General features: G+C 32.3%; 1 protein-coding gene across 1 annotated transcript; it reads left to right on the forward strand.

Annotated features, from left to right (window-relative positions):
* The first annotated feature begins 288 nt into the window (after positions 1-288).
* Positions 289-19,951, forward strand: LOC127705951 (NSFL1 cofactor p47-like). The gene is made up of 10 exons (XM_052210335.1): positions 289-411; positions 5,203-5,327; positions 6,729-6,818; positions 7,695-7,772; positions 8,502-8,652; positions 11,189-11,298; positions 13,876-14,013; positions 14,823-14,957; positions 17,823-17,882; positions 19,694-19,951. Exons 1-10 carry the CDS (start codon positions 313-315, stop codon positions 19,824-19,826), a joined length of 1,119 nt encoding a protein of 372 aa, XP_052066295.1. The 5' UTR covers positions 289-312; the 3' UTR covers positions 19,827-19,951.
* The last annotated feature ends 991 nt before the right edge of the window (positions 19,952-20,942 follow it).

Genomic DNA, 20,942 nt, shown 5'->3' on the forward strand with positions numbered 1-20,942 from the left:
TTTAATATTTGATGATCACAAAAACCATCAGTAAATATGACTCCCCCCCCAAAAAAAAATATGATAACCTAACTGAGTTAAAAAATCTGGTTTTCCATCATTCAAATTCGTAGACAAAATGCTATGACAGTAGAAGTTTAAAAATGTACATTTTTTAGTCGGTTAAAAGTCCTGCAGAGCTTATTATTCCTATGTTATCATATGTTTATGATGAACCGATTTTTTTGTTTTATGCCGGAATTGAAAACCGGAATAGATTCCGAAACCTAGTTATTTATAAGGGAGATTATTAGCACAAAAAAACTCATAATCATGGCAGACCAAACAAAAGTCGACCAGTTTAAAAATTTGACTGGTGTAGACGATGAAAGGGCAAAATTTTATATTGAATCAGCTGGTGGTAATGTAGAGGTTCGTACAAAAAGCCTTCCCCTTTCCCCCTAAATTAGGAGTAGTCCCGGACGCCGGTCTCTGTTGCTACATGAAATTTAAAATAACGCTACCACTGCTTTAGGTCGAACGACATGAATTGTTTTAGCCAGGTTATTATGCGAGTTGGGGAAATGAAAAATGAAAACGAATAAAAATGTTCCGTCTCCATTTTTTACAGAATTGTTTTACCATAATAAAAAAAATTAAGGAAACAACACATAGAAAAACCACAGAATCTCACAAATTACCATGTACAGAACACTGCAGAATATCTGTATATTTTAAAATTTTTGTTAAAATAAAATATTTTTTTTACCTTATCATTGCACAATATAAGCAAATTAATTCACGGATCACCCAGGAACATATATATTGACGGGACTTGACACTACCTAATTGTAGCCGATTTTATCGTCAGGTCATAGGTAATAAAGATACGATATGGAAACGGACATGTGTTAAAAACGTACTCGCTATTATCCTAATAATGTCTGATAATATCAATAAAATGTCATTCAAACTAGTTTTACAGTGATGCCAGTGTATCAAACTTGTATTCTGTCACTTCAAATTTGTTATAATCGCATTCATTTTATCACAGAATGCAAACAGGGTAATAAAAAAATGGCGCCGATTGGCTTCCCAAATTTAAAAACATTATAAAACACTTCACATCAAATAAATCACACTTATTTTGGTCATTTTATATGACAAAATGTATCCATGGTATCTATGGTAAAACTTTTATTTATTTATGATTAGAATTATATGGTTAATTTATTGAGCAGTTCCGATAGTTTTTCAGTCAGACGCCACCAAAATCCATAAATAACGCAAATTCTCGTGGAGTCCGAGATTTTATCAATTTTATACTGAAAAGCCTATCAGATTCATTTCCCATTAGATATACTGTTCCCAGGATCACCTGAATTTGGCGATCACAATACTGGTATACACCTTATTGCTATTCATAATATACTGTGACACTTATATTTCGGCGTGGTATGGCGCCTGCCGTGTTTTCTTGACGCCCTGCCCTTTTTAGGAAAAAAATTTGGCGCCATGCCCTTTTTCTGTCGTATTTTAGAACGCCCCGCCGTAATTTAATATCGGTTCTGCAATTCATCTTTTAGCAAGACCATTTCGAGTTATTTCCCTTGGAAGGAAATCAAAATTTTAATGGCCAACATTTTATTGAATTTTGTAATGTTTGAACAGTTTTGAAGCGACAGAGTACAAATACTATTCATGATTGAATCTAACAGGCTAACAGGGACAACATCGATTTGTACCTCTACGAATTTAAAATGTAGACAACTGAAAAGGGAACCAGGCGACCGTTTGAGTTATAATTTTACGATGCATGGGATGAAACATTACCACTGATAATTTACGTAAACAATCTGATGTTTGTTTATATTTTCTATTTCTACTATTCGGTCGGTCGAGACATCAAGTTGGGTGTGAATTTACGACGGCTTTCATACTGTTGTTATCTTAGGCCAAAATTAAAAAAGGGTTTGTTTGCCATAGCCCGACCGACCCAATTGAAACCCTCCCGACTGTAAAGTTTTTTATTGAAAAAAAATCGTTTTTTTTTTGTTTTTTTTTAAATCATATTTATGATTTCCATATTTTTTTTGGTTCTTTTCCGTATCTGGTCATCTTTTTCTCCTCCACATCGGTCAAGGTTGCAAAGTGGCTTTGAACGTCTACCTGCATATACTCGTGTAGTGTTCTAGAATTCCCACGTGGGCACGTAAATTAAATTACAGAAACTTCCTATTCAGGCAGATCAAACGGTCCAAGAAACAATTGTATTCTTTTATTTCAATCAAAGTCTCAAAGCAAGATCGTTGTTGTTGGTGAAAAATCATGCAGTGGTTCTGAAGTCTAGGGGAGGGAAACGTGCACATGTGTTTCGAGATCACATTCATTAATACTCTTGATAGCTAAAAAAGGGAAATCCGAGATTTAAAGTATGCATCTGATCTAGACGCAAAAAGATTTAATATCCAGACCTCAAATTTGTGGTTTTTAGCGTATAATATTATCACTTTTTTGTGCCTATACATTTGAATTACTGATGTTATGTCACAAATAGACATGGGTCAAACTAAAATTAATATATTTAAAAATAAAATTAAAATATTCCATCAAATGTTTTGTATATCTAGATGAACATGACCATGATATCATCATGACATTGCATTATCAACACAATCACAAGCTAGTTAGACAAAACTAATTATTTCATAGGAAATAACAGAGTTCATAATTTCAAATTGAACTACATGTATAAACATGCGATGAAAGGAATAACAAAATTATGAAAACATTTTCAAAATAGTATGAAATTAAGGGAAAGTTCATTAAACTTGTGGGAAAGTAGTGAATTTTTGATACCAACTTTCCGTGGAAAGTTGCAAATCCTAGAACACTGCTCATGGTTTAAAGTGCTAAACTGACTTGGATGTCCAGATATGGACGCTAACAACAATGTTCAGTACAAATTGAAAAGAAAATTAGCAGCTGTAGAGGGCGAACCTGGCCCAGAAGAGCAAGTCACTCTATGTTCCAGCATATTTGTCTTACAAAAAAAAAAAAACCCTACCTACCAACCCAATCTTTTTTATGGCACTTGGGCTATGGCAAACCAACATATTTTTAAATGTGGCCTTAATAAAATTAAAGTTAAGAATATAGCTGATATAGTTTGAATAGTACAAAATCAACAACGTTTCAATAATAATAAAAAAAAACCAGATGGAATATAAGATTAAAAGCTGCAGAATATGTATAGTAAGTCTTGCTATACAAGGTAGCTTTGATAGGGATAAACATGCAAGATCCAAAAGGTATTTGGCACTTCTTTTGTGCATCTAAAAGCAATGCATTGCATATGCTCTTGGTCATGCAAAGTCCACTTTCACAACAGTCAACACCTTCTTAGACAATTAGTCTCAGTGATTCAGTATTAAAGTTTATAACTGGAGTTATTTATAGAAATGAGGCAGTTGCACAATGAACATGATCAAAATTCTATTAGCTGAGTCTAGAAGTGATGATTGTATTACAAAATGGAATTAATTTAACAACCTAATATGCATATCTTTATTTCTTACCAATAAATATGAAACAATGGTATATTCGATTAAATCCCTATCCATTACAGTGCCTTTATATCTATGTAAAGAGTGCCCTTAAAGTGTACTAGCCAATCGTGCTAAGAGTGCCCTCTGAGAAAAAAAATTACCCTGCCCTTTTCAAAAGCTGCAGGAAACACTAAACTCAGAACAGGAGATTGGCAAATTTTGGTCAGGAATAAAGACCTCATGTCAGGGGGGTTTATAATTGAATTTTGTTTTGGCTGTTAATGTTGCTGTCTGATTCTTAAATAATGAAATTTGTTTTCAGCATCCAAACCTTCGGATCTATGTTTTGACAACAACATTGCATTTTTGTATCAAATAGCGATATATTTCTTGTAGAAAAGCTTTCTGTCTTCATCATGTTTATGGAATATCAGTTAAGACATTTTAAGAGTATGATGAGGATCAAAGAAAACATTTTCTGAATTTCCAAAAATAAAATAAAAATTGAAATCATACCTAGTGCTTCTGCTTATGATTTTTTAAATATATATGTGTAGAATTACATATAATAACATTGAAAGCAAGGAAAAGAAAGAAAAGATACAAAACACACACACACACACAGTAACACTAGTGCTGATTTATTGATACAAATGAACAATTTATTCTATAATACATGTAATATAGGAAAGAGTTATCCTTCTTCATATGAAGTTCTTCAACCAAATCACTAACCTAGATTAGAATATAGCATGAAAGAAATATAATTTTATATGTTTTTGGCAATCAAACTGCCATGAACATGACAACAACAAATAAAAAAAATCACTAAACAAAAAGAAGGATAGACATCAGAAGAAAAAGATAGTTACAAACAACAGACCACAAAAACACTAAAATGAAAACTAAAGATTAAGCAACATGATCCCCACCAACGTCTGTGGATGAATTCAGATGCTCTCAAAATAGTAAGCAGTTCTTGTTATACTAGTGGCAACTTTCATGTTGTTCATTGCAAGTAAAAATCTGTTGGTAAGTCATCACATTCAATGACAAGTACTAAACAACAGAATGAGGCCAGGATTGTGGCTAGGACAAATAAAACATATCTGTGTTCATATGAGACACATATATTCAAGTCATAATGACGTAAAATAATAATCATGATAATTGAAAAATACTTTTTATTTACATTTTGGAAGACAAACTTTCAATAGATATAAGAAGATGTGGTATGAGTGCCAATGAGACAACTCTCCATCCAAGTCAAAATTTATAAAATTAAACCAATATAGGTCAAAGTACAGTCTTCAACACGGAGCCTTGGCTCACACCGAACAGCAAGCTATAAAGGGCCCCAAAAATTACTAGTGTAAAACCATTCAAACAGGAAAACCAACGGTCTAATCTACATAGATATAAAAAACAAGAAACGAGAAATACTTATGAACCACATCAACAAACGACAACTACTGAACATCAGATTCCTGACTTAGAACAGGTGCAGACAATTGCAGCGATGACTTTATTTTTGCAAATTGAACTGAATCACTGCATAAGTATAAGTATGGATAAAACTTAAAACCAACCCTTCCCATTTTCATGATTATACCAGAAACATTGCATATTTTTCACCTTGATGAATTGATGAATTGTTTGTATTTTATTTGTTTAGTTAGCTGTATCAAGCTTTTATGAAGAAGATGGTGATGATGATATGGTACAAGCACCAGTTTCCCAACCAACAGTCCAGAAATCTACACAGCACGGGGCCTCAGGGCCACCAAAACAGCCATCAAGGTAATGTTCCCTCTGTGAGTACATGTACTATGATGTCACAGGTTCAGCAAACACCAAAAACAGACATCAAAAATACCTGTACCAGTCTGCCATGGTAAACATGTACAAGGTAACCTATGTATATTGCAAAGGAAAGTTTCTTACCTTTATCCCAGTCCATTCATACCGTCATTACGTCCATTTTTGCTGATCTAGTATACAATATTGTTTAGGGACCAGCTGAAGCCCGCCTCCGGGTGTGGGATTTTCTTGCTGTGTTGAAGACCCATTGGTTTCCTTGGGTTGTTTTCTGCTGTTTGGTCAGGTTGTTATCTCTTTGACAAATTCCCCGTTTCCATTCTCTAATTTATCATCACATTACAGAACTTAACTCCTGGTGATTGATTTAATGTTTAACTTTTTCTTGTCCTGAATAATTTATTTGAATGAATTTGCCACTGGGTGTGTGAAAACAACAGTCAATCATTCAATCATCTAACATGTAGCCTCTACACAGGTAATTATGTACATATTCCTGTATATAGACCATTCAATCATCTAACATGGAGCCTCTACACACAAACATGTATATAGATCATTCAATCATCTAACATGGAGCCTCTACACACAAACATGTATATAGATCATTCAATCATCTAACATGGAGCCTCTACACATGTATATTATATACATGTTCATGTATATAGACCATTCAATCATCTAACAGACTAACATGGAGCCTCTACACATGTATATTATATACCTGTTCATGTATATAGATCATTCAATCATCTTACATGGAGCCTCTACACACGTATATTATATACATGTTCATGTATATAGACCATTCATAAATTTTGACCTTAAGATGTCTTTTCTAGTGTTTCTGTTGGGGCAACTGAGGAGACCTTAAGGTTACAGTCACTATCTATATAGATTTAGTTTCAGGTCCATCAAATCAGACATAAAAGTTATAGTTCAAGTCTGTATATAACTTCTAACTTGGTGTCTAATGATCACCAAAACAGACATCAAGGTCACAATTGATGAAAGCATAAGGAGGATTTTTTTTATAGTTCATCATGTGGTTTTCTTTTATTTGCTATGAATTTTCTACATATATTTGTTTAAAGTATAGAACAGACTTGTGTTTCAAAGTAAAAGTTCTTAGTATGAATAGTACTTCTTATCACTGTGTCCCTGTCTAAGTCAATAATACATCAGCAATGTTTTTGAGCTTATTTTGAAAAATGAACAAAACTGACTGCTTATTATGAAATATTATTGCACAATTCTACTTCTATTAATGTTGAATTGTCAAAATTGTAGCTACTTGAAAAAGAAAATTTAACAATCTCCAAATTAATTTATCTTTTATATTTCTATTGCCATTCTCTTGAAAATCCGTATTTTAATATCTAGGTTTGCCACAATAGCTAATTACCAAAAAGAAGGTGACAGCTCAAGTTCAGATGAAGGACAGGCATTTTATGCAGGTGGATCTGAAACCAGGTAAATATCTGCATCTACATTAAATTTAAACAGCAACAGGCTGTAACTAACTAGTATTTAGAGTATGTCTGAACTCATGTTTATCTGGGAACAGTCATGAAACTTGTGTAACATGAAATAGTGTCAGACTATGATTCAATGTCAAAAGGGACAAATGAGGGAATATAACAGTTTTTCATATAGTGTTAAAAAAAAAATGATTGGAGTTTATGAAACAGGCTCACATTTTCATTTATTATTGCTTTAATTTTAAATCCAATTATTCAGACCAAAGTGCTCAGACAACAAAAATACCAAACAAAATGTATGGACTGTCTTGAACTTGCATTGAGGTGTGTGCTTTCCCACTGTGTTCAAGGCCTCCTGTGATTTTGAGATATTTAGTAGAACCAAAAGCACTGCTACATTTGATTTTGGCTTTAACAAGCGCATGTAGGTATTTGAATCATGAATTAATTCATCATATATATTATATGTTGCACCAACTGGAAGTCAAATTCTAAATATTGATAGGTTTATTTTTATACAGCAGTTTCTTAAATTGCTTTTATATTTGATGTCCCATATTTATCCATTGTTTAACAATCACATTAATAAATACAAACAATAATTTATTATTTACAGTATTTTGTGTAATAATGGAAATGGAACAGGGGGGAAAATATTGTGAAATTTTGAAACCATGGAAATTTTTTTATCATTAATTTCAGGGCACGTATCACAGAAGATGGAATAACAGTGAATGTTTTTTTTTCTGAAATTATTTATAGATCTTGTTTAATTTTATGTACATGTATCAGGTAAGTTATAAAAACTCATAGCAAATATCTGCCATGCCAGCCATTTAGACTTATAAGGTTAATGTTTTTGTTTCAGTGGTCAGCAAGTTTTAGGACCATCCAAAAAGAAAAATAATAAAAAGATTGTAGAAGACCTGTTCCAGTCAGCAAAAGAGTATGTACATTTGTAATTTGTAGTTTTGACTAGTTACTGAAGTTGCTGGTATTAAGTTTATAGATAGGGAAGGAGAGGTTAAAAGCTAACAATGTTTAACCTGGTTAGAGTGAAATTTAAGTTTTCCCCAATCCACAAAAATAAATGAATCCATAGTATGTGTGCACAATACTTAGAAGTGTACATTGCAATCTTTTGTTGCATTGTATCAAAACATTATACAAGAGGGTGTGGATGGGGTTTAAAGATTAGAGAACAATGGGCAAAATGTGCTGAATAAATGGCAAAAAAAAAAGAATAGAGAAAAATAGGCCAAAAAATAAAGAATAGAGAATAATGGGGTGCTAAAGTTTAAAGAAAAGAGAATAACAGGTAAAATTTATATAGAATAGAGAAAAATGGTCTGAAAATAGAAATACAGAAATGAAGAACCCATCATTCAAACTCTCATATAAAAAAACTTTATATACAAATATTGATGCTTATATGTGATTACATTGAACCAAAGAAATGTAAAATATATGGGATGAAGATATTTTTGCTTGTATAATCTCTTATAAAATCTTTGTTCTCTTATAGCCAAGGTGAACAGACATTAAATGTTTGTCAATTTTTCATGCACCGCATTAGAACTTGGTCAAGTGAAATATTAAGACCATGATTTGTAAGGGAAAAAGTATATGTGAAGTAAAACCTTAAACTGTTTTGTATTAAATGTATTTTTTATAGTCATGGTGCAGAAGAAGTTGGAGAACCAGAAGCCAAAAAGCCAGCCGGTACTAAGTTTGCTTTTAGAGGAGCTGGTTACAGACTTGGAGAGACAGAAGAAGATCCAATAGATGTTGTACAGGGTGCTCCTATCAGAGACCAGGCTAGAAAGGTAGGAAATTAGGCTTTATGCACCCTCTTAACAAGGAGTGTACGAATAAATATGTAGGACTCTAAAGTGCGATGGGGACGCTAAAGTACGATGGTCACACTTAAGTGCGATGGACTGCGCTTAAGTGCGATGCCTCCATAGGCTAAAGTCCCATGGTCCGCGAAAGTATAGACGTAAGAAATGTAGTTGGATTATGACGTTAACAGTCGTTTATACAAACCAAAAATGAATATGCGGGAAGATAAATTAAGAATATTTGATTGACAACTTTTAAACCAAATGTCCATTACTTTATTTCAGACCTAACAGTGCTTTGTTGGCTGAAGAAAATGTGGTTTTTTTTCGAGTGCTGGAAGAAGGACTTGTAGCCTGCAGTCGACCATTTTACTATATAGATACAAAATAGTTTAAGCATAGGTATCCTGTATCCTGCTTCTATTGGAAGCCAATGGATACATTTAAATCATTGTTTACGTAGAAGTTTACTTTGCGGTCCCCGTTAAAATATTGTTAATTTTATTGAAAAGTAATGTCGGTAATATAAAGGTAAATGTTTTTAAGCGTAAATTATAAATTGTCGGCTAAAACATAGTTTGTACAGTGTAGGAAAATACAACATGTATTTGTACTTGTTACGAAAAAGGAGAAAGATTGACGAATATCACTTTTTTCTCGCATTTAAATTAAAGCTTCAAGCCTTGTACAAATAAAAGTTACTTATTCCGACAATGAACGCATTTTGTATTTGTAATTTTCAATGACAACTGTAAAGGGGGGTGTTCAGATTATTGATAGACTGTGTAAGCGGCAAGCTACACCAATTATCCAAATATTTAATACGCCTGAATTGTTAAAAATTCATTTAACAGGAAATACAGTATTTTGTGACACCTAAATTACCTTTTTAGCAATTATAACGTGGTCGGTCTTCTAAATTTAGAAACAATCACTTAAGCCTACCGGTAAATTATAAAGGATCTCACATATGTTAGCATACTAGCTTTTGCAAACAGACTATTTTTTTTAAATCCATGTATTTAAACATTTTAATCCCTCGAACCTTACCCTATTGGTCCATTGCATTTTAGTATGATATACCATTGTACTTTAGAAAACAAACAACCATCACACTTAAACGTGAGACACCATCGTACTTTAGCGTAGACCATCGCACTTTAGAGTACCATCACACTTTAGAGTCCTACATATATAATATATGAAGCAGATGAATTGTATAGGGTTAGTTATTATCTATAGAACAAATTGTTGTAAAGGAATTTGTAGGCATTGATTATTTTTCAGTAGAAAGACATACACTTTTTTGGACAAGGAAAGGGATAATGCCTGCTGATTCTCCCTTTTAAGGCAGTATTTGCCTTTATGCCCTCATATTAATTCTTCCAGAGTGGGACAGTTTATTATCTGATAATGTGGACATTTGAATAAACAAGCATTTTTTTCACTGCTATGTCATTCTTTAGCTGCTTCAAAATCAAGTCAATATATGTTTTTGTTTTTATTTGATATTGAAAGTGATTTAATTCAATTGAACAATTAATAGTCTTAGTAAATATAAACACAGCAGTGGAGGGAATAGTCTATTTGGCAATTACCAATTTGATTCTGTAATTACACAATTTTAACACAAGTTGTCTCCCTTTGATAATTGTAGCCTGTTTCTTAACAAGATAAGATTGTCCCTTCATAGTGTAAACTCAAAATTTTTATAATTGTGATTATTGAAATGTGAACAAAAAAATGGGAGATTAATTATTGCAATTTTTTTTTTATTATTGCGACACCGAACCTTTTCCACTTTAATATAGCAATAATAAAAACATCATAAAAATTTCTGAGTTTACAGTATGTAACACATAGAACTTGATGTCTACCATACATTCTGGTTATGGTTAATCCTCATGTTTATGCCCCAAGCACTATAAGCACAGGGATCATTAAGGTTCACCCTTGTCCATCAGTACATCCGTATATACGTGTGTATGTGCATCCCAAAATTGGTTTCCATTCTCTAACTTTAGTTTGCCTCAACCAAATGTTATCAAATTTATACATAATTCTTATATATGACCACCCAACACAAATCAAGTATGAATTAGTGTGGCGTCCCTTTAATAATGAAAAAAATGCTAAATTTGCACTTTCCACACTGTAACTTAACTTTGCCTCAACCAAATGTTATGAAACTTATACACAACATGCACAATGCTTAGCACCAAACACAGATCAAGTTTGAATTTGGGTGGCGTCACTTTCATTGTTTTTGAGTCATGTCCCTTTACAAATTGAAAAGTTGCTGAATTTTATGTTTCCGCATTAAAAACAAAGAAAACAAATGTTATCAAGTTTTAAAGAAAACAAAATGTCAATAGGTATGATTAATTAGTACATTGACTCTTGCATATTTACAAGCAGGGGCATCTGAGTCCCATGGTCACATTCTTTTATTTACAATAGTAAGTGGTGGATAATGAAATTTTATAAGAATTATATTTGTAACATGTAAATTTGTTTTCAGGTTGATATGATATTAAAGTTATGGAAGAATGGTTTCAGTATTGACAATGGACCTTTAAGAGATTTCAAAGATCCTACCAACAAAGAATTTTTAGATTCTATATCTAAAGGGTAGGTCCTGATCATGTTGGAGTTCCTAAGCATATATATGCATACAGCTTTTTATCAGGGTTACATTACAGCAAAAATGTATGATACATTGTATGTTATATACCCTGCACATAACACATGTTGTTCCATGCTGTTGCTCAGCAAATACATACAGATGGTTCTTCTTCTCCAGGGTTATAAAACCAAAAAAAATGTATAATATGTTGTTTCAAGGTTCCCTGTTTAGGAATCAGATGAATCTTTTCATTTGTAAATGATACTATAAATTGAGAAATTATTGTGTGCACTTATTGTAGCGATTGTTGAACACAAATAATGCTATCAAAATTTAAATTGCAAGTATTTATTTTTGTGCAAAGAAATGCTGTTGTAATTTTCGCAATTATAAAAACAGTAATAATTTCTGAATTTACAGTATAACATGATAAAATAAACAAAAGCACCAGTTGTACTATTAAATTCAAGAATTTACTCACTGGTATAAATTACCATATCATTCAGTACATATGCAGTGAATAAGTTATAGTTCTGTGGTTTATTATACCCCAACACCTTTGCATGGATCCTTGAACTCACCAAACCTCTGATGAGATTGATTATCAGAAAAATCTAAAAGTGGGGAACTTGTTGAAATAAAACTAATTTTTGTTGTCAGGAAAGTGCCATCATTTTTATCAGATCATCATCAAACTTGAATGAATATATCCTCTCATCAAAACCTAAGATGAGTTTGATAATCAGAAAAATCCAAAATGGAGTAAAGTTGATTTCGTAAGGGGTCTTGTAAACATTTCCCAAATAAATTATTGTCCCCAGAATGCAATCATACTTAGAAGTAGATGAAACTTTTGAGGTCCAAAATACTAAATTTTCCTTTGAGATACTGCCAAAGTTGATGCTCTCCATGAACCGTAGTTTTCATTTTTTTTTTATCTCGGTTAACTGTATTAAGAGCAGTCTAAACAGTTTTTTGATTTTCAATTGATTGAAAAGTGATAATTCCCTAATTACCATGGATAGGTCTAAACTTCATACAATACCAGCCAAGATAGTCTTCAAATTTGAAGTTTATATTTAGACTCTGAATAGTATTAGAAACATCGGTACTGTAACATTAATAAATTCCCCTAAAACTTCTGAACTGCATATCTGGTACTTTCATACATACAGGTAAAGATTTGAAAAAGTTATTTGATGAATCATCAGAACATTAATATTATGCTATAATGCAGCAACCATGTGAATAATAATTAATGCATCTATTGATTGATATGTAATTATATAAAATGTTGACCTGCATTTTAACTTACAGTGGTTTACAGGTATGAATAAGATGTATACTATCTATAAAGTATAATTGATATGTTACAAAAATGGCATGAAAATAAGGATATTGTTTGAAGTTTGCTGTTATAAAATTTTGGTAATCATTTCAAATTAAGGAATGTAACTCCCTCATACAAAGCTCTGATACCTTGCCTTGGGTATACTTAGGTCCTTTTTAGTTTGATCAGCTCATCAACGTTTTTATAAGTTTTCGTTTTTCAAATATTTTGGCCTAGAGCATCACTGAAGAGACATTTATTGTTGATATGTGCAGCTGGTGCAGTAAAATTGTTGCCGTTTATTAATATTGTTATTACAAGCGATTGTTGACTGAATATGCACAAAATAGGCTGTTAAAATTTACTTGAAACCTAGTCAATAAGGAAAATTCTGCAGGCTGTGGGAGATTTCGAGGAACATTTATCTTGTTTTTTTTTGCAGTCACTTAATTTTTTAATTATACATTAGTTGTAGAAGTGCAGTTGTACAAGCTGCACTTTTAAGCTTCTAGTAAAAATGTAATTAGTTTGTGATATTGTAGTACAAATACATTTCTTGGGTAACAATTTGTCTTTACTCTGGCTATTCAAACTTGCTGATTTAATTTTGATTTTACACTGAGGGAATTAAAATGATGATGATAAACATGTATATTCTATTTTTATCCATTTTCTCCCAAATTTCCTTTTTGCATGTGTTTAAATACTTTCAAAGTTCTCCCAGTCATCTTCACAAAATTTTTCCGTTATCTAAAAAAGCAGGAAATTATATCTTTGTTACTCATGTTCACTCTAAAATCTGAAGATTCATGGTGTTTAAATTACATCATTAGAAATATCAATTTGAAAGATGTTGAATTATTATTAGAAAGCAGTAGATACTATAAGGGTGTTGTTTGGCCTTGTTTTTAACTGAAATCCATAGTTCATATTTTACCTATATGACTGTATTTGAATTAATATTAGATAAAAATGAATACTCCTGGAGTTATGACATTAAAAATAATTATGTTGTCATAGACATGGTTTCTTTTGCATAACAGTGAGTTTTTTCAACGCTTTCTGCTTTCAGTGAATATTCTTAATATTTGATTAACATAGTGCATATCTATCAAACATTCCATTATAAAATTTACATTTTTTTTGTGTTACTTAGTTTTGGCAAAATAGGTCCTTATCATACCATCTCTTTTCACAAGGTTAAAATATATGCAATAACATCTTTTTAAATATCCAGTCATATTTTTTTTAGAGAAGTTCCAAATGAACTGGTAAGAGAGGCAAGAGGTGGTGAGGTTAGTTTAGATATGGAGGATCACAGAACAGAAGATTATGTTCAGCCAAAAGTTCCTGTCAAAGCTTTTGCTGGAGAAGGCCATATGTTAGGAAGGTAATATATTTTACATAAGAAACATAGAAGCAAAAGTATAAGGGTATGGTCTTATTAAAGTCAGTAACATATCACAAACAAAAAGATATTTCCAAAAGGACATAAATCCCCACTCGGACTATCACATTTCCATATTCAGAAAACTGCTATCTAATTTGGAATATGTATTAAATAGTTCAATTCATAATGTATGTACCAATTTAATGTGACCACAAAATGCACAAACACCTAAAACCAAGACTTTAACCTGATAACGGACAGACAGACTGGAAAACATAATGCCCTCTATTATTGTAGGCATGGCATAAAACAGCTCAAACAGAACGGCACAAGTATACAGGCTTCTGTTACTGGACAGGCACATTAAGCATGATCCTGAATGCTCAGTCTTTCTTGTAACCTTGGTCAGTTAATGAGCAAAACAATTTCATAAACTGTACATATCAAATAATATTACATAGGACATTTAAAGAAACAAAAAGATGTTACTTGGACAACAAATGAAAAAAAGACTAGAAGTGCCGACATGATTGAACTAAAAGGTAATGAGAGCTAGTTAAAACTCAAAGTTCAACTGATAAATAGATCATGCTTTCCATGACTAGTAAAGTATTATTCTTTCTTTAAAAGTATTGTTGCAGTGATTTTAAAGCTTTGTTACGAATAGAACTTATTGAGAAAACACCATTTGGTTAATTGTTGAATTTTAAAGTATGATATGCAAGATTTATGTACATAAATCTAATCAAGATAACTTAACATAATTGGAATAAATTATGTAAAATTCAGTTATATTTTTTGCCTTATAGTCCTGCACCAAATGTAGTCTCGGCATCCACAGCATCAAGTGGTTCAGCCAATGATGAGGCTGCATTGAGAGAAGTCTCTGTTAACGCATCACAACCTACAACAAACATACAGATCCGATTGGCTGATGGCACAAGGTAAATAATACACTAAAACCTATCACAAACCTACATATTAGATTTACTACTGGTTGAAGGTAAATATTATAGTAAAACCTACAAAAAACATACAGATCAGACTGGCTGATGGTGCAATTTAAATAATAGAGTTAAACCTATCACAAACCTACAGATCATTTTGATGATTTTTCAAGGTAAATAATACAGTGAAACCTATCACAAATGTACAGATCAATTTAATGATGGTTCAAGGTAAATAATACAGCGACACCTATCACAAACATACTGATTAGACTGTCTGTTTAATACAGTAAAACCTACCACAAACAGACAGATTTGGTGATGGTTAAAGATGAATAATAGATGACTTTCTAATTTTTGCACTTTCTGGTAAATTTTCTATGTCGCAATGCATATGTGATTACGTCACAGTATGAACCAATTGTTCGATGATGTGGTTTATGCCGATAAATCAATAATAAATTTAGTTTGATGAAAGTTTATATGTACTTTTTTATACGACCGCAACAAAATTTTTGTGGTCGTATATTGGTATGACGTTGGCGTCGTCGTCGTCGTCGTCGTCGTCCGAAGACACATTGGTTTTCGCACTCTAACTTTAGTTTAAGTGAATGGATCTCTATGAAATTTTACCACAAGATCAATACCACAAAAGGAAGGTTGGGATTGATTTTGGGGGTTATGGTACCAACAGTAAAGGAATTAGGGGCCAAAAATAAGCATTTTTGTAACTTCCAGACATAACTTGTGTGTTAGTGTATGGATCTCTCTGACATTGTACCACAAGGTTCCATATCACAAAAGGAATGCTGGGATTGATTTTGGGGGTAATTGCCTCAAAATTTTAGGAATTAGGGGCCAAAAAAGGGACAAAAAGCAAGCATTTTTTTTAGTTTCATGACAATAACTTGTGTGTAAGTGTATGGATCTTTCTGAAATTTTACTACAAGGTTCCATATCACAAAGGGAAAGCTGGAATTGAGTTTGGGGGTAATTGCCGAAACATTTAGGAATTGGGGGCCAAAAAGGGGCAAAAAATAAGCATTTTTCTAGTTTCCAGACAATAACTTGTGTTCAAGCGTATTGATCTCTCTGAAATTGTACTGCAAGGTACCATACCACAAAGGGAAGGCTGGGATTGATGATGGGGGTAATTGCCTCAATATTTTAGGAATTAGGGGCCAAAAAGGGGCAAAAAACAAGCATTTTTCTAGTTTCAGGACAATAACTTGTGTGTAAGTGTATGGATCTTTCTGAAATTGTACTACAAGGTTCCATATCACAAAGGGAAAGCTGGGTTTGAGTTTGGGGGTAATTGCCCTAGACGTTTAGGAATTTGGGGCCAAAAAGGGGAAAAAAACACATTTTTCTAGTTTCCAGACAATAACTTGTGTTCAAGTGTATGGATCTCTCTGAAATTGTACTGCAAAGTACCATACCACATAGGGAAGGCTGGGATTGAGTTTGGGGGTGATGAATCATAAGGGGGTTCAAAAAATTTGGAGGGGGGGGGGGGGGGGGGGGGATTTTTTTTTTTTCATTTTTTTTTTCTTTTAAAATTTTCCATTTTAAGTTGGTTATTTCTGATTTATATTTAAAAGCAAATAATAATGATATGGTAGGAGATACACACCAAACAGGATGTGTAAATTATTGTGCAATAGCAAGAAATTTTCAATTGCACAGTATTGCACAATAGCAAGAAATCTTCAATTGCACAGTATTGAGCAATAGCAAGAAATCTTCAATTGCACAGTATTGTGCAATAGCAAGAAATATCCAATAGCACAATATTGCACAATAGCAAGAAATTGTCAATTGTACAGTATTGCGCAATAGCAAGAAATATTTAATTGCACAGTATTGTGCAAAAGAAGATACTTCGTATAAATTGCTTATTTCTTGACCAATTTCAATGGGGTTTTATTCTTGAATTCTTGGGGTTCTTTAATATGCTGAATCTAACCGTGTATTAAGTTTTTGGATTTTGGGCCCCGTTTTTAAATTGGTCCACATTGAGGTCCAAAGGGTCCAAAATTAAACTTTGTTTGATTTCATCAAAAATTGAATTATTGGGGTTCTTTGATATGCCGAATCTAACCGTGTATTTAGATTCTTAATTTTTGGTTAAGTTTTCAAATTGGTCTACATTAAGGTCCAAAGGGTCCTAAATTAAACTTAGTTTGATTTTAACAAAAATTGAATTCTTAGGGTTCTTTGATATGCTGAATCTAAATATGTATTTAGATTTTTGATTATGGGCCCAGTTTTCAAGTTGGTCCAAATCGGGGTCCAAAATTAAACTTTGTTTGATTTCAACAAAAATTGAATATATGGGGTTCTTTGATATGCTGAATCTAACCATGTATTTAGATTTTTGATTTTTGGGCCCCGTTATCAACTTTGTCCACATTGAGGTCAAAAGGGTCCAAAATTAAACTTTGTTTGATTTCATCAAAAATTGAATTCTTGGGGTTCTTTGATATGCTGAATCTAACCATGTATTTATATTTTGGATATTGGACCATAATAGGTGAATGTCCAATTTAAAATTTTTAAGTTCTTAGACCACATTCATTCTGTGTCAGAAACCTATGCTGTGTCAAATATTTAATCACAATCCAAATGCAAAGCTGTATCAAGCTTGAATGTTGTGTCCATACTTGCCCCAACTGTTCAGGGTTCGACCTCTGCGGTCGTATCAAGCTGCGCCCTGCGGAGCATTTTATTTTATTTAAAAAAGAAAATCAAATTCTTCATAATTTCATAAGCTACTTCAAAGAACTTTAGCAATTTTATATTGTGTGCAGTAACCTGCAAAGGTTGTATGAACAATTGTTCCCTATGTATCTTTTTTTTCAGACTAACAGCAAAATTGAACCATTCTCACACAGTTAGAGATATAAGAAGATATATTGTTACGTATCCTTATTATATGTGACCACAAACATTATTAGTAGTATAAATGACATCACATTGGACATCCAAATTAAACTTTGAAAAATATGACCAAAACACTCAAATTTTGCAGTTTTGTTCATTAAAGTTACATGGAAAATAATATGATGAACCTAAAAAACAAAAACAAAACCAAAAATTAAAAGAAATATTAGATAACAGGTGGAAGGTATGCTTACAAGCGGTTATTCCATAAAAACTAACTTAAAATAGCTTACTTAAATACTTGTTACTTGGAGTTACACAAAGAATCACATGATCTTGGTTAATAAAGTTTCTGTGTACATCATTATGAATATAAGTAATTTAACAATATATTGATGTATGTTTGGATAAATCTATCAAAGAATGTGAATCATCTTAAAATAAAAATATATAAATTTGAACATCATTATCCCTACTTGTTGCAGACATTTTGCAGTATCTGTAATTTGTTTCGTGTTTAGCATTCCAAAACATTTATGCTTATTTCTTTAAATTAGCATTAAAGGTATATCAGCCTTTCTTGTGTTAAGACCATATACAAACAGTATGGAAAAATTAGTACTGAATTGAAACTCAGATTTTAACAATAAAAAACAAAATGTTGTATATCAAAATGATAAATAAAGTTACACCAAATAATTTTGTTTTCAATTATGGTAAGGGGCAGATGTGATGCATGTAATTTCATTAACAGGAACGAGGATATGTAGTAATTGCAAGTATAAAAATGTCATTCCCACAGATTAAGGCATTTTGGTAAATTTCTGTTTCTAACAAAGATACCCTCATTTTTAAGTGGAAGTCCAAATGGACTGCCCTTCAATCCAGACAACCCACTTTGCAGAGCCTAACTTTAGATTTATTGTTGATTTGTTCTTGTTCTCAATATGCATGAAATATTAACCATTAAGTGTTAAGCCAACATCAATCTATCAATCATTTAAATAGCATATATCAGTCAATACATAATGTTTTGTTTTGACAGCTTCATTAGCCATTCAGTTATTTAAAAACATATACTAAAAGATAAAACACTGGTGCTAGGAATAAAGAAATGTCAAAAGCACAACATATATCAATGTGCTCTGGAAAACATAATTAGTACACGATATATACCTGGAGAACATTGTGCAAAAAATAAAGATTATCAAGGTTCATAGAAGAAAGTAGAGAGGCACTACAGGAAATGGAAAGATGAAATATTGATGTGTATTGCCAATTTTATAAAAAAAAAGTACCATACACACTATAACTGTTGGGTACTGTGGATTTATAGATTATCATTGGTCATCTCAACGAGATTGATTTTCTTGCTTGAGCCGGAACGGCGAAAGTGAGAAAATCAATCGAGTTGAGGTGACCAATGATAATCTGTTTATCGCTCTTTTACCTATGACGACGTTGTTAATTTCATTGACAACGGCACGGGGGCCCTTAGTTTCTAGCGATAATTTTTCATATCAATCTACTGTGCTGAGAAAGGAAATTATCAGTCAGTAAGATCAAAGGAAAATTTCGTAAAATAGCGATAATCATTATTATTCATGGGATACCAATTTTCGTGGATTATGTGGGTAAAGGTGAACCACGAAATAAATGTTCAATGAAGTACAAATTTTCTAAAGGCTTTTACGCAGACTTTGGCAAAACCATGAAATCAAATATCCATGAAAATACAATTTGTCTTCAATCCAAGAAAATTGATTCCCACGAAAATAAATGAATCCTCAATATTAGCTGATAATTATATTAGTTATTGTTAGAAAATTCATTTCCTTAACTTATCTCAGCGCAAGGCCACAGTATGCCATATCATCATTTGTTTTATTGACAACATTTCCAAACAAAGAATTAACAGATGAATCATTGACTTTACAACAAGCTAATTTATTGAATGCTGTAATTGTTCAGCGAGTGAAATAACACTATTTATTGTTTGGTGCAGATCTGTTTAATAAACAAGTTTATTTATTATTTGAACTATTATTGGTAGACTTGAATAAGTATATATGGTATGATTTATTTTAGTTTATAATTCTTTTATTATATTTTTGTATTCATTGCCATTTCAAACAGAGATAAGTATATCCTTACTCTACGAGTATTACAGAAGGGGCTATATTGGATTCTCCTGTCTGTCTGTCCGTTCACCAAGCACATTATATTGTTGCTCTTTTATAACAGGAAGTACTATACAAAATGACTTATTATTTGGTCAGCAGCTTAAAGTTGATAATTTTTAAAGTATGAGAATTTTTCTGATCTTTTAGACAACTTCTACTTGTTGGCCCATACTTAATTTTTTTCAATATTTTTAAAACTACAAAAAGTGATATGTATGAAATCTTCCATAAAGTACAGCAACTGATATTGCTAATTTTATTGTATGTTCTTGTGCATACCTTTTGTTTGTTCACCTATCTAGATTAAAATAGGAGAAGATTAAGATCTCAAAAACTGGTTTAACCTCTCCACATATTCATGTGTCTGTCCCAAGTCAGGAACCTAGTCAGTGGTTTGTTTTGTCATATCTTATGACTTTTGTTTGATGTCAGATATAATGTTGTTATTTTTGTCATTTGGAATATTAGGTGTTGAGATTAAACGATTGTTTCTGTTTAATTTATTAACACATAGACTGTGGCCATTTAGAGGTAGAAATATTGTATAGACACCTGTTTATTGTTGAAGACTGTATGTGTAACAGCCACTATGTTCCGTCAGTTACCTTGTTCCGGCGGAACTTTTCAACTAGTTATTTCATTCCGATGGAACTTTCCAACTAGTTGTTTTATTCCGAGTGCAGTCGAAAAGTTCTGGAAAAAAGTAGCTCGTTGAAAAGTCCCGGAACAATGTAGCTAGTTGAATAGTTCTGGCGGAACAGAACAACTAGTTACATCGTTCCAAATATACCATATTTTGTCCTTTTTGTAGAAAGAGGGGGAAGAATGAGTATCAGTATATATAAGAGCAAATCATTAATTTACAAGAATACCCAACGCACTGAAAGGGGTTTCTTTGGGGACAAATATGCAAAAT

This window comes from Mytilus californianus, unplaced genomic scaffold (assembly GCF_021869535.1).
Source record: "Mytilus californianus isolate M0D057914Y unplaced genomic scaffold, xbMytCali1.0.p SCAF_6, whole genome shotgun sequence".
NCBI classification, from domain to species: Eukaryota; Metazoa; Mollusca; class Bivalvia; order Mytilida; family Mytilidae; genus Mytilus; species Mytilus californianus.

Bases quoted from the DNA above. Each gene is read 5' to 3' on its own strand.
- LOC127705951 (XM_052210335.1), top strand. From the start codon at position 313: ATGGCAGACCAAACAAAAGTCGACCAGTTTAAAAATTTGACTGGTGTA. The intron at 412-5,202 runs GTTCGTACAAAA...TTATTTGTTTAG, and splicing joins CAGCTGGTGGTAATGTAGAG to TTAGCTGTATCAAGCTTTTA. The intron at 6,819-7,694 runs GTAAATATCTGC...TTTTTGTTTCAG, and splicing joins GCAGGTGGATCTGAAACCAG to TGGTCAGCAAGTTTTAGGAC.